General features: G+C 49.9%; 1 protein-coding gene across 1 annotated transcript; it reads right to left on the minus strand.

The window, feature by feature from the left end:
* Window positions 1-8,114: 8,114 nt before the first annotated feature.
* RAET1G (retinoic acid early transcript 1G) lies at window positions 8,115-14,392 on the minus strand. The gene is made up of 6 exons (XM_063707353.1): window positions 14,237-14,392; window positions 13,781-13,949; window positions 10,790-11,053; window positions 10,280-10,561; window positions 9,411-9,621; window positions 8,115-8,758 (listed from the first exon to the last, which is right to left on the minus strand). Exons 1-6 carry the CDS (start codon window positions 14,390-14,392, stop codon window positions 8,707-8,709), a joined length of 1,134 nt encoding a protein of 377 aa, XP_063563423.1. The 3' UTR covers window positions 8,115-8,706.
* Window positions 14,393-15,773: the final 1,381 nt, after the last annotated feature.

Consider the following 15,773-nt stretch of genomic DNA (forward strand, 5'->3'; position numbering starts at 1 on the left):
TCAGTTCCGACCTCCACCCTCGGCCTCCTTGCTGGTCTTCAGAGCCCTGCAGATGTCCCCGTGCCTTGGGACTTTGCATTGCCCTTCCTTCAGCATGGACTGCCCTTCAGGCATCTGCCCGGCTCACTCCCACTCCTGCTCCCAGGTGGCACACCCTTCCACGCCTGGTTCTCCCTGCCCCTCCCATTTGGAATCCTTGTATTTCTTTCTTTCTTTCTTTCTTTCTTTTTTTAAAATTGTGGTATGATTCATGTAACGTGATTTTTCATCTTAACCACTGTTAAATGTAAAGGCCTCTATTTCATAATGGGAGACCTCTGCCTGCCCGGGCCATCCTGGACCTTCTTCACCTGAACTTGTTCCCCTAAAGCAATGACCACTTTAAAACATACCTCAGTAAGCCGGGCACAGTGGCTCACACCTGTAATCCCAGTGTTTTGGGAGGCCAGGGCGGCTGGATCACCTGAGGTTGAGTTTGAGACCAGCCTGGCCGACATGTTGAAACCCCATCTCTACTAAAAATACGAATATTAGCCAGGTGTGGTGGCCAGTGCCTGTAATCCCACCTACTCAGGTTATTGAGTCAGGAGAATCACTTGAAACCAGGAGGCGGAGGTTGCAGTGAGCTGAGATCACGCCACTGCTTTGCAGCCTGGGCAACAGAATGAGACTCTATCCCAATAAACAAAAAATCAAACAAACCTTATTAACTTTTAATTGTGGTTGCAACAAATTACTGCAAATTTAGTGCCTTAAAACAACATACATTCATTCTCTTAACATTCTGGAGCTCAGAAGTCTGAATAGTCTCACGGGGCTATCATCACTGTGCTGTGTTCCTTTGGGAGGCTCTCGGGGAGAACCTGTCTCCTCCTCGCCTTTTCCAGCTGCTCAACTGCCCACGTCCATGGCTCAGGGCCCCATTTCCTCATCTTCAAAGGCAGCTCCACCAGGCTGAGTCCTGGTTCACATGAGAACGCTACCCCTCCATGGCTGGTTCTCCCAGGGCAGCTGATTAGCCACCTCAGCTCCATCCGCAGCTTTCACTGCCCTTTCCATGTACCCCAACACAGAGGTTCCAGGGATTGGATCTGCCATCCTGAGGGTTGGAGAGGGAATTCTTCTGCCCAACACACATACCATATAATTTACATATCTATCCATTTAAAATTTCTATCTCTTACTAGAATGCCATTTCTGTGAAGACACAAACCTCATACAAGGCAGAGAAAACAGCTCCCCAGGGGTGAAGGGGCTTAGATGGGCCCCCTGGCTCAGGGAACAAGGAGAGGTGTCAGGGCAGCCTCCCTGGGTCTCCAGCCTTTACAGCCGGTGCCTCCCAGGCAGGTTCCAGCCGCAGCAGCAGCAAAAGAGATGTGGTGGGCAGCATCAGGCATTGGTGAGATTCCTGACACAGTTCAGTCGAAAAGAAACTTCCTAAACTGAGCTCACCTCAAGGAAGCTGGAGATATATGCCACCTTACCCAATGGGTACATGAAATACAAATACAAATCCTTTTCCAGGTTGTGCAGGTTACAACTGGCCCAATTCTATGCCTGGTCCCCTGCCCTGTCCTGCTGTGACTTGCCAGGGTGGGGTGCTCATTGGCCTCCAGGCTCCACTCACTTTTCTGACCGCATCCAGTTTCCACCTCCAAGTCACCCCCCAGACTGCTTCTCTTTTTGCTGTTGTTTTCTCAGCCCAGCAGAAATTCTAATATTCGCCAGGCTCGGCCCTGCTCAGGGCACCGGAGAAGGAGCCTCTGAGGAAAATCTTGGCACAAGGAGCAGCTCTCCCACCTGGATTTCCAGCACCCTCTGTTTTCTGGGAACTCCTGAATTTCTCTGGCCATTGTCACAGGGGCTCTGCCACGCAGTTCCCCTGGCGGCTGGCCCCTGACATCTGGCAAAGAGTTAGGAATGCAGGTGGTTTCTGGCAAATATGTAGGGCCTATGAGATAAGAAAGTGGGGGAAGCAAGATCACGTAGGTTCTCTGTGAGACAGGCCCCATGCCCAGCAGGACAGAACATCCCTGGCTGACAAGGGCCATCTTCCCCTGTCCTCATCTCTGCCTGGGCTCCAGCTCCGTCCTGCCTGACAGAGGCCGTGGAGCAGAGCACTGGGCTGCTGGTCAATGCCCTGGTCTTTAGATAGACCAGTCTCCGGATGGGGTCACAGTGGGAGAGCAGTGGGCCTGGGAGGTGCAGGGTTAGTGCAGGGCAGGGCTGCCTTGAATCTGCAGGTGCGGGGCCACCAGGCTGGACCTATCTGTATGCTCAGCACAGGAGGTTGCAGTATTGCCTGCCCTCAACCTCCTTTTCCTATTTCTGCTGCTAGAGGGCACTGGGGACTGGGGTCAGGCTGCGGGTCTTGCCATCCCCTCCTGATCTCCTCCACTCCCTGTCCACAGCTCCTGATTTCCCTGCCTGGGCTGCCCCCACCAGAAGTCTCCAGGCCTAAAATCCAGTAGGAACAGGCAGCCTAGCCTGTCCCCAGGGGTTTCTTTAGCACTTGCAGGAGTCAATAAGGCTTCAGGTAGGAAGGCCTGATGCCTTCCTCACCCACAGACGCCTAACAGGTGTTTCTGGAAATGTATCCTGTGGCAGCCAAAGAGGCCGGGCTCCTCAGTGTGTTTCCAAACAGAGCCAAGCACAGAGTTCATCGGTTGGAGGAGTCAGATCAGCTGCTCATTAGTGTGCATTTGACAAGCCTTTGTACTGCGGGGAGGAAAAATGATTTTCATGAAAAAAAAAAATAAACAGGAGTTTATCTATCTATCTATCTATCTATCTATCTATCTATCTATCTATCTATCTATCTATCTATCTATCATCTCTTGTATATACACAGGAAACACCTGGAGAAAACAAGTAATCCTTAAAGTGCTGGCTTAGAACTCCAGCATCTTCAACAGAAAACAATAAACGTCTAGAGAAGTGGCAGATCATGGGAAGGCCAATCTATGGCATCAGAGAAGCTTGTGGTGCCTCTGCTGCTATCCCTAGGCCTGACAAGAGTCTGAAATTGTCTTTGGTGATCAACCTTTGTCCTTTCTGGTAGAGAGGGGAGGATACAATCAAAAGTGGCTCAATAATAACTGGAAAATAAATGGAAAAGAAAGATTTCATTTCATCCAGGTTCTCGAATTCATTGACATACAGTTGTACATAGTATTCCCTTATAATCCTTTTTGTTTCTGTAAAGTTGGTAGGGATGTTACTTCTTTCATTCCTGGTATTAGTCATTTGAGTTTTATCCCTCCACCATTTACCTAGTCATTCTAGGTTAAGGTTTGACAATTTGGTTGATCTTTTCAAAGAACCAACTTTTGGCTTTATTGAGTTCGCCAATGTTTTTCTATTCTTTATTTCATTTATTTACACTCCGATTTTTATTTCCTTCCATTTGTTATTTGGGGCTTAGGTCGCTTTGCTCTTTGAGTTACTTAAAGTGAAATATCAAGTTATTAATTTGACATAATCCTTTCTTTGTCCTGTTCTTTCTCAGTATACTGGCATTTACAGCAGTAAGTTTTCCTTTAAGTGCTGCTTTATCTGCTTCTTATAAATCATAGTATGCTGTGTATTTGTTTCCATTCATCTCAAAGTATTTTCTAATTTTCCTTGTGAGTTTCCCTTTCGTTGATTGGTTCTTAGAGTGTTTATAAAATTGTTTGTCTTGAAGATGATTCTGCCTGATATTATTAATAGCAATTTCAGTTGTCTTTGTTTACTATGGATGTGTTTTATCTTTTCCATATGTCTACTTTCAAACTACTTGTATCTTTGGATATACATTGTATCTTTAAATCATTTTTAAAATGCATTCTGAGAATCTTTGCTTTTTCTTTTGAATGTTTATCACTTTGACATGTAAGGGAATTACTGCTAAGGTGGAACAGAATTTACGTCTGCCGCCCTTTTCTTAGTTTTCCATATGCACTATGTCATTTTCTTCATCTATTCCACCACTATTGCTTTGTTTTGTGTTAAACAGATATTTTCTACTGCATCTTTTTACTTCGTTTATTGTCTCTTTTTCATATTTTATTTAAAAAGTTATTTTGTTAGTCATTTCAGGGGATTCCAATTAATATCTTAATTTACCACAACCTAGATCATATTAAAACCAACTTAATTTTAACAGGATGCAAAATCTCTGCTCCAATATTGCTCTGCTTCTTCCCCCATCTTTGTGGTATAAAAATGATATATACATAAATTATATGGCACGTGTTTTGCAAAGAATAATCGCCTGCCACCCCCACCCACTCCCGCCAATCCCAGAGGATGCTGGTGTGAATCCCTGGAACCCTCCACTGGGTTACATGGAAAGGGGAGTGAAGGCTACAGATGGAGTTGAGGTTGCTCATCATCTGCCCCGCAAACGGGGTGATTTTCTGGATTTCCCTGGGGTTCCAGTGTAATCACAGGATCTTTATAGAGGAAGAGGCAGACGGAAGAGGGAGAACCAGATGAGGGGCACAGTGAGGACTTAATCTGATGGAACTGCCTTTGAAGATGGGGAAATGGGCCCTGAGCCATGGATGTGGGCAGTTGGAGAAGCTGGAAAAGGGGAGAAGGAGACATGTTCTCCCCGAGAGTCTCCTGAAATAACAGCCCTGACAACACAGTGATGTTAGCTCATTGAGATCCATTCCAACTTCAGATCTCTAGAATGGTAAGAGAACAAATTTGTGTTATTTTAAGCCACTAAATTTGTAATTTCTTACAATAGCAATCAAAAGCTAACGCTGTCTCTTTTAAAGTGGTCATTGCTTTAGGAGGAAAAAGTTCAGGTTAAGAAGGTTCAGGATTGCCTGAGCAGGCACAGATACTGCCATTTTAAATAGATGCCTGTACATTTGAAAACGGTTGAAATGGCTCCTGGCTGTGGCAGGGCAGCAGGCTGGGGCCATGGCAGGCCAAGTGCAGGCCCAAATCAAACTGCAGGAGCTTCACATTCACTCTGGGCAGGCACCTGCCTCTCAGTAGCTCACTGAGAGATGAGGGCACCCAGCAGGGGTCCCCAAGGGAAGGCACAAAGAGGGAGCCAGCCTGAGATTAAGGGGCTGTGAAAACAAGGCTTTTCCAGAAGTCCTAGCTGGTTACCTTCACAGCTGCTTGCAAAACAGAGAAATTCTACATCCACTCACAGCAGCCATGTCCACAGGGTGCTCCAGACGGCCAGGAAGTTAAAGTCACGCCACCTGGCTGTGGAGATCAATGAGGCTGAAGTGCAACAGGAGCAGCAGGAATCCCTCCTGGGAGATCTCCAGGATGACATTCCCCCAGGTGACAGCCTACCAGGCCCGTGGAAAGCCCTGGCTAGTAACCTCACAGCTGCAGTGTGGCAAATCAAACAGAGCTGGAGTTGTCTGGTAGATCCTTGGAGCGGGTGCTGCTGCCCCACATGGACACCTTCCTGCAAGTGCATTTTGGCCCCATCTGAAAGAGCTTAAAGGAAAGCCTGCATGGCTTTTCCCCGGACATAACAAATCTGTTTCTTGATGTGGAGGCCAACCACCAGGCCATCACGATGGTCCAGGATAGTGCTGTGGCCAGGGCTGACTGCCAGGAGCTTGGTGGTAAATTTGAAGCCAAGATCCAGGAAAATGCTCAGAGAGTGGGCCAGCTGCGAAAGGATGTGGAGGACTGACGGCATGCTTGGCGCTCTTCCCTGTACACTCCCTCTCTGAGGTCCAGGCTGATGTGGACACCAAATTGAAGAGGCCAAACCCAGGAGGCCTTGCTTGTTCTTGCTTGTTGAGTTGTTTAAGTTCCTTGTAGATTCTGGATATTAGAGCTTTGCCAGATGCATAGTTTTCGGCTGTTTCTCCCATTCTATAGGCTGTTTGCTGTGTTGCTAGTTTCCTTTGCTCTGCAGAAGCTCTTTAGGTTAATGAAGTCCCATTTGGCAATTTTCAGTTTTGGTTGCAATTGCTTTGGGTGTCTTCATCATGAAATCTTCGCCAGGCCCTATGTCCAGAGTGGTATTTCCAAGGTTATCTTCCAGGATTTTTGTAGTTTTAGGACTTACATTTAAATCTTTAGTCCATGTCGAGTTATTTTACTTATATGGTGAAAGGCAGGGCTTCAGTTTCATTCTTCCACACATGGCTAGCCAGTTATCCCAGCACTATTTGTTGATTTTGTTGAAGGTTAGACGGCTGTAGGTGTGAAGGATTCTTTCCGAGTTCTCTATTGTGTTCCACTGATCTAAGTGTCTATTTTTGTACCAGTACCATTCTGTTTTGATCACTGTAGCCTTATATTATAGTTTGAAATCTGGCAGTGAGATGCCCCTGGCTTTTTTTTTTTTTTTTTTTTTTTGCATATGATTGTTTTGGCTATTTGGGCTCTGTTTTAATTCCAAATAACTTTTAGATTAGATTTTTCTAATTTTGTGAAAAATGATGTTGGTTCGATAGGGATAGTGTTGCATCTATAAATTGCTTTTGGAAGTATGGCCATTTTAGCTATATTGTATCTCCTAACCCATGAGCATAAGTTATTTTTCCATGTATTTGTATTGTCCCTGATTTTTTTCAGCCACGTTTTGTAGATTCTCTGTTTCCACACAAAATCTAGCAGAATCACTCATTTATTACTCACATCATGGAGGAAAAATGAAATAACATTAATTCTCTACTGGGTAATACAAGAAAATTCTAAACTCAGTAGGTTTTTGGGAAATAGAACTCTTTGTTGAAATATTAGTACAGAGCAATAAATTACTGAGGAAATAATCATTAATATAATTTTTTCCTATTAAATAAAGAATTATCCTTCAGGACACGGAAAGAAACCCTGGGGGTCTGAAGTCTAACATGATTGTTTTACTGACTGTATCATTTGGAAGAAAGAGGTCATCATTCAAAAAGTACTTGATTTTTCAAACAAAAGCAGAAGAAAGAAAATGTTGACATATCTTGTTTAGTCAGCCAGAACTTTAATTGCAGGAATTCCATCAGGTAGCACCAATAAAAAATAACATAAGATATTAGGAATAACCGCTGGTAAAATTATTGACAAAAGGAATCAAGGCAGTGAATGAGCTATTGGGTCCATGGTGTCATCATGATCTGCTGGAGGCCACTGGACATACACAGTAGGTGGTGGGCAGGTGGCCAGACAGAAGGGCGAGTTTGATCAAGACTCTGCTCATAGGGGCTTTTTGGTATCATCTTTAACTTTCAAAAAGGACACAAATGTTGGTTTAAGAGATGAAGGAGAACCTGGATCACTTTTCCAGGGCAATCTTTCCCTAGGCACTCCATGTCTCAGAGCCCACTGCACTAAAGGACCCGTTTTTCCCTTGAGCCCCAACCCTGGCACCTGCAGCTTGGAGCAACCTCTTTCCTCCTTCGTCAAATCACAGTGTCAGCCCAGGCCCTGCACCTGACCAGGGGATGGAGTGGAGGGGCCTGCAGGACTGAAGCTGGTAGTGATAGGCCTGCTCCCTCACTCAAGGCCCTCTCTACCATCTGATGAGAAGGCCTAAAACATGGCAAGGGGTAGGGGGAGCCCATCCAAAGAGAGGGCTCTGTATTCCTGTGTCCTTGGCATTGGGTGGGCCTGCAGGCAAATATTCCTCCTTCCCCTTCTTCCTCAGCCTCTCCTCACACTGCAATCAGCACCCATAGCTCTGAAGGTGACTGTCCCTGTTCCACCTTATTCATTCCTGGTCCAGCCCAGTGGTGCCCATGGACTTAAGCAGCAGCTCAGGTCCCCCATGTCTGAGTCCACTCTGCTCCTGGCAGGGCCATCAGCGGGCTCAGGATCTGGGGTGTGCAGGAGGGTGATGGCAAGGGAGCTGCCTCAAGGTCTGGACTCGAACCCCATGGGTCCACGGGACTGACTTTTTAAAAATTTTTTTCATGTGCAGCCTCTACTCTTCGCCTTCCACCTTAATTCCTGGAACCCAAGCCACTTTCTGTGGGAAGGCAGCCCTGCACCCCCTCCTTTTCAATTAGGTGTACCAAGGCTCTCCCAGCCCCCTCCTTCTGGGATTACACTCATAGTTGTAGGGACCAGCCCTACAGGGCCTGTGGGTTTTTCTCTTCGTGTGCGGAGATGAGAGATCGTAGAAATAAAGACACAAGACAAAGAGACGGAAGAAAAGACAGCTGGGCCCAGGGAACCATCAAGATATGGAGACTGTAGTGGCTCCGAATACCTGGCTGCGCTGTTATTTATTGTATACAAGGCAAGAGGACAGGGTAAGGAGTGTGAGTCGTCTCCAATGATAGGTAAAGTCACGCGGGTCACGTGTCCACCAGACAAGGGGTGCTTCGCTATTTGGTAGCTGAGGCGGAGAGAGAGAGGACAGCTTACGTCATTGTTTCTTCTATGTATTTCTCGGACTTCAATACTTTCACTAATTCTGCTACCACTATCTAGAAGGCGGAGCCAGGTGTACAGGGCGGAACATGAAAGTGGACCAGGAGCGTGACCCTGAAGCACAGCATCACAGGGAGACGTTTAGGCCTCCGGATGGCTGCGGGCAGGCTTGACTGATGTCAGGCCTTCCACAAGAGGTGGTGGAGCAGAGTCTTCTCTAACTCACCTGGGGAAAGGGAAACTCCTTTTCCCGGTCTGCTAAGTAACAGGTGCCTTCCCAGGCACTGGCGCTACCGCTAGACCGAGGAGCCCACTACTGGCCCTGTCTGGGCATGACAGAGGGCTCACACTCTTGTCTTCTGGTCACTTCTCACCATGTCCCTTCAGCTCCTGTCTCTGCATGGCCTGGTTTTTCCTAGGTTATAATTGTGGAACAGAGATTACTATAACATTGGAAAAAAGAGTAACACTACAGACTAATGATTGATAATATTCATAGATAATCATGTCTATATTCTATGTCTAATACAACTATTCTTATTTTAAGTATTTTCTTTATTATACTGGAACAGCTTGTGCCTTCAGTCTCTTGCCTTGGCACCTGGGTGGCTTGCCGCCCACACATATCTCTCTCTTAGCCTCAGAGATGGAATCCCCCTTCCCCTGTCACACCTCATGTAAAGCTACCATGATGCACCTAAGCCAATTAAGAGGACTGTCCATGTCTGAATTCCTGCTGCCTGCAGGCCACACACCCTTCCTGAACAGAAACCTGCTCTGAATCAGGCCTGAACTTGCTAAACCTTCTCAAGCTCAACAGACCCTGAACCTTGGTATGGCACCACTGCGCCTTTCCCCCTGGCCTTTGATGGTGAGAATCCATCAGAACTCAGGGCAGAGCTGCCCAGGTCATTTCCAACAAGCAACACAAGGTCTCATTCACTTGTCTCATGTCAGGATGAGAAGGTCCCAGCCATAGCGAGGGGTGGGACTCTGGGAATTCTCCATCCCTGTCCTCCCTCCTCACCCACCTGCCCTTTGCTCCACTCCCAATTCTGCCCCCATACCTGTCACTCCAAAGGACTCTCCTCAGCAGCCAGGTAGGATGAAGCAGGGGAGGATGAGGAGGAGGCTGCAGGGACTGAGGGTGGTGGCCATGGCTTTGGGTCAGACTGTGCCTGGGGCACATGAGGAGACACATGATGAGGAGGCAGCAAAGGATGAGGGTGGTGGCCGTGGCCCTGGGTTGGGCTGTGCCTGAGGACATGGTGGGTGGTGCTGAAATGGAAGCACAAGAGTGACAACCCTTGTTCAGGCCTCAAATCTGAGGAGATGCCTCCTCAGCTCCTGCTGACCCAGGTCATTCTGGAAGGCAGAGGTTTTGTCCCCTCTGCTATGGGGCAGCCCCTGGGACAGTTCCTGGGGTAGGAAGGGAGAGGGGGTGTCCCTTGGCCTCAGGGAGCTCACAGAGCTGCTGAGGGAAGCAAGGTGACAGCAAAGCCCACCCTCCTGCTGTGGCGGAAGAGGAGGTGACGCTCCAGGGTGGGGGAGGGGAGGGTCTCGAGGCTGGCCTTGGAGGAGGTTTTGATGGATTTCCAGAAACAGACCAGAGGAGGAAAGGAAAAGTGATTCTCAAGAGGGAACACTAAGGAGAAAGGCCTGAAAATAGTGACACCTGCAGGTTCGAGGCTGGTGAGAAATCCACAGTGTGGGGAACAGAAGCAAGTGCAGTGAGGAAGAGGAGTCAGGAGGGAGAAGGAAGAGGAGGGTGGGAGAGCACAGGCACGCCAGCACCCCCAGGAGGAGCACCCCACGAGGAGGTCATTTTAACATAAATGTGTACACTGGGATGATTGAAGTTGAACTCAAGAATTAGTTTCTTGAGATCCCCATTTCTGATCTCATTTGAGATCCCCGTTTCTTTTTCTCCTGTTACCTCCTGCACTTGGCTCCAGGGTGCTGTCCATGCCCATCAAGAAGTCCTCAAGCCATCCTGTGCAGTCTCCCATTGAGATGTAATGGAAGGACATGGCCACATCCTTGTCATTCTCCCACATTTCTTTCATCTTTCTGGCTCCAGGATGAACCGTTGTCCACATTCTCTTCTCTGAGTCAAAGAGGAGGAAGATCTGTCCATCGAAACTGAACTGCCAAGATCCGCTGCTGTGTCCTTCGGCTTTCTGCTCACAAGACATCCTGGCCTGCAGGGTGAGGGGTTCTGCCCCCATCAGAGAGAGATCAGCTCTGGCCTTGACAGATATTGAGCCCCCATCCTCTTCCACTTGCAATTTCCTGGTCTTACTTGCTCTGCCACATCCTGGCCTTGCCTCTAGACGTCTTGCAGGGTGAGATGACCTTCCTATTTGTATTTTTACATGAAAACTATAAATGCCTCTAACCTACCACTGTATCTGCTCCCTCCTGTCCTGGGCCATCTATAACTTACCTCTGGGTATGTAATTCTCCAGCTGAATGTCAAGTAGTTGCTCTGTGAGCATGTCTACCACCTCTCTCAGTACTGGGTTCTGTGCTTTCCAGGCCTTTGTGACATTTAGTTTCTTCCCCAGGTGACTGATGGGTATGACTCTCTTGTTGCCACAATCATAGTGAAGAAAAGTCTTTTTATCCACCTGGCCTTGAACCGCACACCACCGTGGTCCAGGTCTGAACTCAGGGATGACGGTGATGTCATAGCAAAGAGAGTGAGGGTCTGTGGAGAAAGGCAGGTGAGAGTTGGGTGGGGAGGGGCCCCTCCTCCACACTGTGACAATAAGAGGAAGCCTCTGGAGGGCTGGCCTGGCCCAGCAAAGAGTGCCCCCTCCAGAACTGTGGTGTCCACAAGATTAAGGCAAGTGCTCCCCACTTCCATGAGGGCAAAGAGGAGGAAGAGGAGGTCTCTGCCTGCTGAGAAACCACACGTCCCCAGACATGTCCCACTGCCCCTCTGTCCACATCGGTCAACACATGACCTTGCTAGAGAGGTGCCAGGACTGCTAGAGGAGGAAGGGCCTGGATGGCAGAAGATCTTCAGCAGTAGCCCACGTGGACTGTGGGAGGTGGGACAGGGTGTGGGGGCTGCACCTGAGGATACTGGTGCATGGTGGGATGGAGTGAGGATGGAACCCAGTTGGATAAAGAAGAGTTAATTGTCATGGTCACAGGATTTAACACGTTGGCAAAGCCCCTGGTGGTGGTGCTCATGTACTATGAGGATGCCTTCCTGAAACCTTGGACAAAGGGATGGTCCACACAGCAAGAAATAGAAAAATCTGAAAATCTAAGGCAGGCAGTAGATGGAGGGATCACAGGCTCAGAGAAGTGCCCAGGCTGGAGGGGTCTGAGTGTGAAAATCCAGAACAATGTCCATCTGCTGTGCTCATGGGAAGCCTGGAGGACTCCTGTTTACCTGGCATATAAAGAAGGCCCCATGAGAAGGCACCAGAATGGGATGAAGCTCAGGGATGCCTATTGCTGAAGGCCAGGGTTGGGGGTAGGAGACGCTCTTCTTGAAGTGGGCGGTGGTCCTGGTCTGAATTTGGGGATGACGGTGATGTCATAGCAGCAAGTGCAATGATTCTTTGTGGGCTTCTCCAAACGTATTTATGGCCACTAGAGTTTGCTATGAAGGGCAATTTTGTAAACATGTAAAGGCGTGCAGGGAATATATTCTGCATTGTAACTACTCAGCTCTGCTGTTGAAGCTCAAAGGCAGCCACAGGCAATCCATGAATGAGCGAGGCTGGACCTGCCTTAAGTGCCCAATGACCCAAGACCCCCTAAGATCCTAGAGGTACATGTGGTTCCCATGTCTAATTGGGGAATCACAACATAGATTCCATGTGAATGTTCAGAGGCAAGGCAATGCCACTCACAGCAAGGAAATCTCAACATTAAAAAGTATCTCCTGTAGAGTACTGGGCCTTGGCAGAGATGGGGCCTTTAGCCATGGAAGGGCCGTGACCATCCAGACTCAGAGCTGCCCATTACGGGTGGGCTCCTCACCCTCTAGGTCATTAGGAAGAGAGGCCTGGCAGTGAGAAGACACAGGTGGTTCTCCTGGGATGGGCAGGAGTAGGGCCACAGGGAACCGGGAAGCTGCACAAGCAGTTGGCCCCGATTCCCAGGACACCACGTGGCTGCACCCCCTTACCCTCAGCTTACACCTCAGGTTTCAGGGAAGGTCACTGATGGCCCCCGTGGACCATAGATGCCACTCAGCAGCAAAGGAGGGGAGAGTAGACCCTGAACCATGGGACCCCCACTCCCATCACATCCACACCACCCAGAAGCCACAGGCAAGGTAGGACCACCTTCTACTCTCCAACTGACACCTGAGACACCACTTGGAGATGACACCATAGGGGATGGGGTACTATTTGCTGGTACACTGTAATCCCCTCATCTGGGGTCAGCAACCTAGGACAGGGTCCAAATCTGGTCCCCCCTCATTTGCAGGTTGCCATTGCCTGCTGTTGCTCTACAAAGGGACAGGACTGGACACTGAGACGGAGAACCCAAGGCCTGCAAAGATCACAGGGCATCCTTCCTCCCTTTCTAGAAAGGTTTTGCTGACCCCTGTCTACACACTGACTATTCTCTATGATGCTGGCGCCCCAGTAGGAAGAACAGGCAGGTCTGGGCCCCAAGGGCAGAAGTGGGTGCCTCTACTCACCAGAGTTCCCAGGGTCATCCTGGAGGAAATGGTGCTTCCCATGCCCCCTGCACAGGTTCTGTGGGGAGCTTGGGGTGTGTTTGCTGGGGTGTGTCCTCAGGCAAGAGGCAGAAGGTGTCACGTGGTGTAAGAGGTCGCGAGGGCCCCTTCATGGATGGGGAGACCTCTGGGGTGACCAGCTGGGCTGAGGTGGGGAGTAAGAGGATGTTACCTGGGTGGTGGCAGTGGATGGTGAGGGGAGGGTGGGAAGTGTCTGCTGAGCCCCTGGGTGCAGGTGAGTGTCTACAGGAAAGTGCAGGGAAAAATTAAAGGGCACGCAGCCCTGGGGGTGCTGGAGGGTTTGTGTGGTTGAGAGCGGGTGAGAACAGAGCAGGCTGGTGGCTGGTGGGAGTGTCTGTGATTGTGTCCCTGTGCAACCCCACTTCACCCCTGTCCTGACCCCAGCTCGGGTTCTGGGGGCTCTGGTTTCTCCTTCCCGAGGGCGGGTGGGACTGCCGGGCTGCACTAGGGATCCCCGCTCCACGTCGCCCTCTGCAGCCCTCTGGCCCCTCCACTCTCCGGGGGTTCCTTTCCAGCCTCCTCTCTGACCAGCTCCTCCTCCGGGAGCGGATCCGGGGGGAAGGAGACGCGGAGGGAAACTGAGCGGGGGCGCAGTCCGGGGTGATCGCACGGGTCCTTCCAGAAGCCTCCCCTCCTCTGAAGCCCGCAGTCCACAGCCCCCCACGGTTGGCCTCCGCCCCGCTTAGGCTCCATCCCCGAACTCACCGGCCAGCCAGGTCCTGCACCAGCTGGACAGCAGGAGCAGAAGCGGGAGGCGTAGAAGGAACGCGGGGCTGGCGGCCGCTGCCACTGGGGAGTTGGATCGCAGGGGACAGCAGAAGCGAAGCCCAGCCCGTGGATCACCTGGCGGCTGGCAGGCTGTCTGAATGCAGCCCTAAACTCCAGTAAGCCCTAAACTCTAGCACTCCTTCTGCCCCGCCCCTCGGAGGAAACACACCCCCTTTGCTGAGCCGCTAGCCAATCAGGTGTCTCTCAGCCAAGTTGCTCAACCAAGTCTACCCCACTTTCTATTGCAGCGCTCGCGCACTTCCCCCTGCTTCAGCCAGTCAGACTTTGCTGGCTGTCTGCCCGGGACCAGTCGTGCCAAAGGCTTCTTTCCATGACCCCCTCATGTAATCATCACCGCAATTTTTTCATTTTGTATTAATCCAATGTGGATACCGATGCACAGAAAGGTGAAGAAAATGCACAGAAGTGTTCAGCCGCGACAGGGTCTCCCTGTCCTCGTCTGTACCTGCGACACCCGCCTTCCCTCTCCCTGCGTTGCAGAGTGCCCCCCACCCACCGTCCTGTGCGCAGACCCAAGCCTAGTCCCATCCCCGCGGCCTCATCCCAAATCCCGAGAGGACGTGGTTATAGCCTGGGCTAGGTTTGTTTGTTTGGTTGGTTGGTTTTTCTTTCTTTTCTTTTTTTTCTTCGTGACAGAGTCTCGCTCTGCCGCCCAGGCTGGAGTGCAGCGGCGCGATCTGGGTTCGCTGCAACCTCTGCCTCGCGAATTCAAACGACTCTCCTGCTTCAGCCTCCTAAGTAGCTGGGACCACAGGTGCGCGCCACCAAGCCCGGTTAAGTTTTGTATTTTAGTGGAGACGGGGTTTCACCATGTTGCCCAGGCTGGCTTTGGACTCCTGGGCTCAAGTGATCAGCCCGACACGGCCTCTCAAAGTGCTGAGATCACAAGGGTGAGCCACCACGCCTGGCCCGGGGCTAGATTTTATTACAGAAGCACCAGGTTTTCAGAGGCTTCAAAGAAGATATTGTACACTAAACAATTGGTTAAGATAGTAAATTTTATGTTCTACTTTTTTACCAAAATTAAACAGCTTTAAAAATTATCTTAAAAATATATGTCTTGCTGGGATCTGCCCAATGCGGATTGGCAAAAAGACTCTGCTCATTAAAATCTTTGCATTTTAATGCAAAGCATTGAAAACCTTGTCTCTAAAATCACAACCTGTGAGACACCTTGCTGATTTAGAAAGCACATCAGAGATTGGCCCTGAGCTCCCCTTAGAACAGTGCCCCACCAGGTGTGGGGATGGCCCAGGGGACTCAGCAGAGCAGGTTCAAATGAAAGCTCCCCATAGCTACTAACTGCCAGCGCTTGCTTTGGGCCTGTTCCCCCTGGGCAAGGACCAGCCATCCTTCCAAGCCGCGCACAAATACTCCCTCCCATGTGTGTCCCTCATCTTCCCACACGAAGGAACACCCTCCTGCTCCCTGAGGCCTGGATCCACAGTGATGTTGCATATCCGGATCTCCCTGTATGACAAATGCTCACACATTTCTTTGCTTCTCTACTAGAAGCATGAGGTCTTTGAGACTATACTAGATCTGTTTACAGCTTTTGAGGGAAAAAAAGCCGTAGTGGCCTCCTGTTGCTCAATTAGAATGTGATCAATTGTGTTTCCCATGGGAGCAGGAGGCAAGGGAGGGGTCTATGCATGCGTGGAGCTCACTTTGCAGCACACCCATCTGTGGCCAACCATTGATGCCTGGATCCATGGCTGCACCCACACCTCTGCTCAGTCCCTGGATGGTCCCTGCAGCCATCCTCAAAAGGAAACCCCAATTGTATCCTTGTCTTAATTATCATGAGGGCTTCTGGAAGTGGTGGCAGAAGCCAGAGACAGGTGAGGGTCCCAGTGGTTCCTGGCAGCTGTGGAGGGCTTAGCTTAGGGTGAGGACTGGACAGAGCCCC

This window comes from Gorilla gorilla, chromosome 5, assembly GCF_029281585.2.
Source record: "Gorilla gorilla gorilla isolate KB3781 chromosome 5, NHGRI_mGorGor1-v2.1_pri, whole genome shotgun sequence".
In the NCBI taxonomy this organism is placed as follows: Eukaryota; Metazoa; Chordata; class Mammalia; order Primates; family Hominidae; genus Gorilla; species Gorilla gorilla.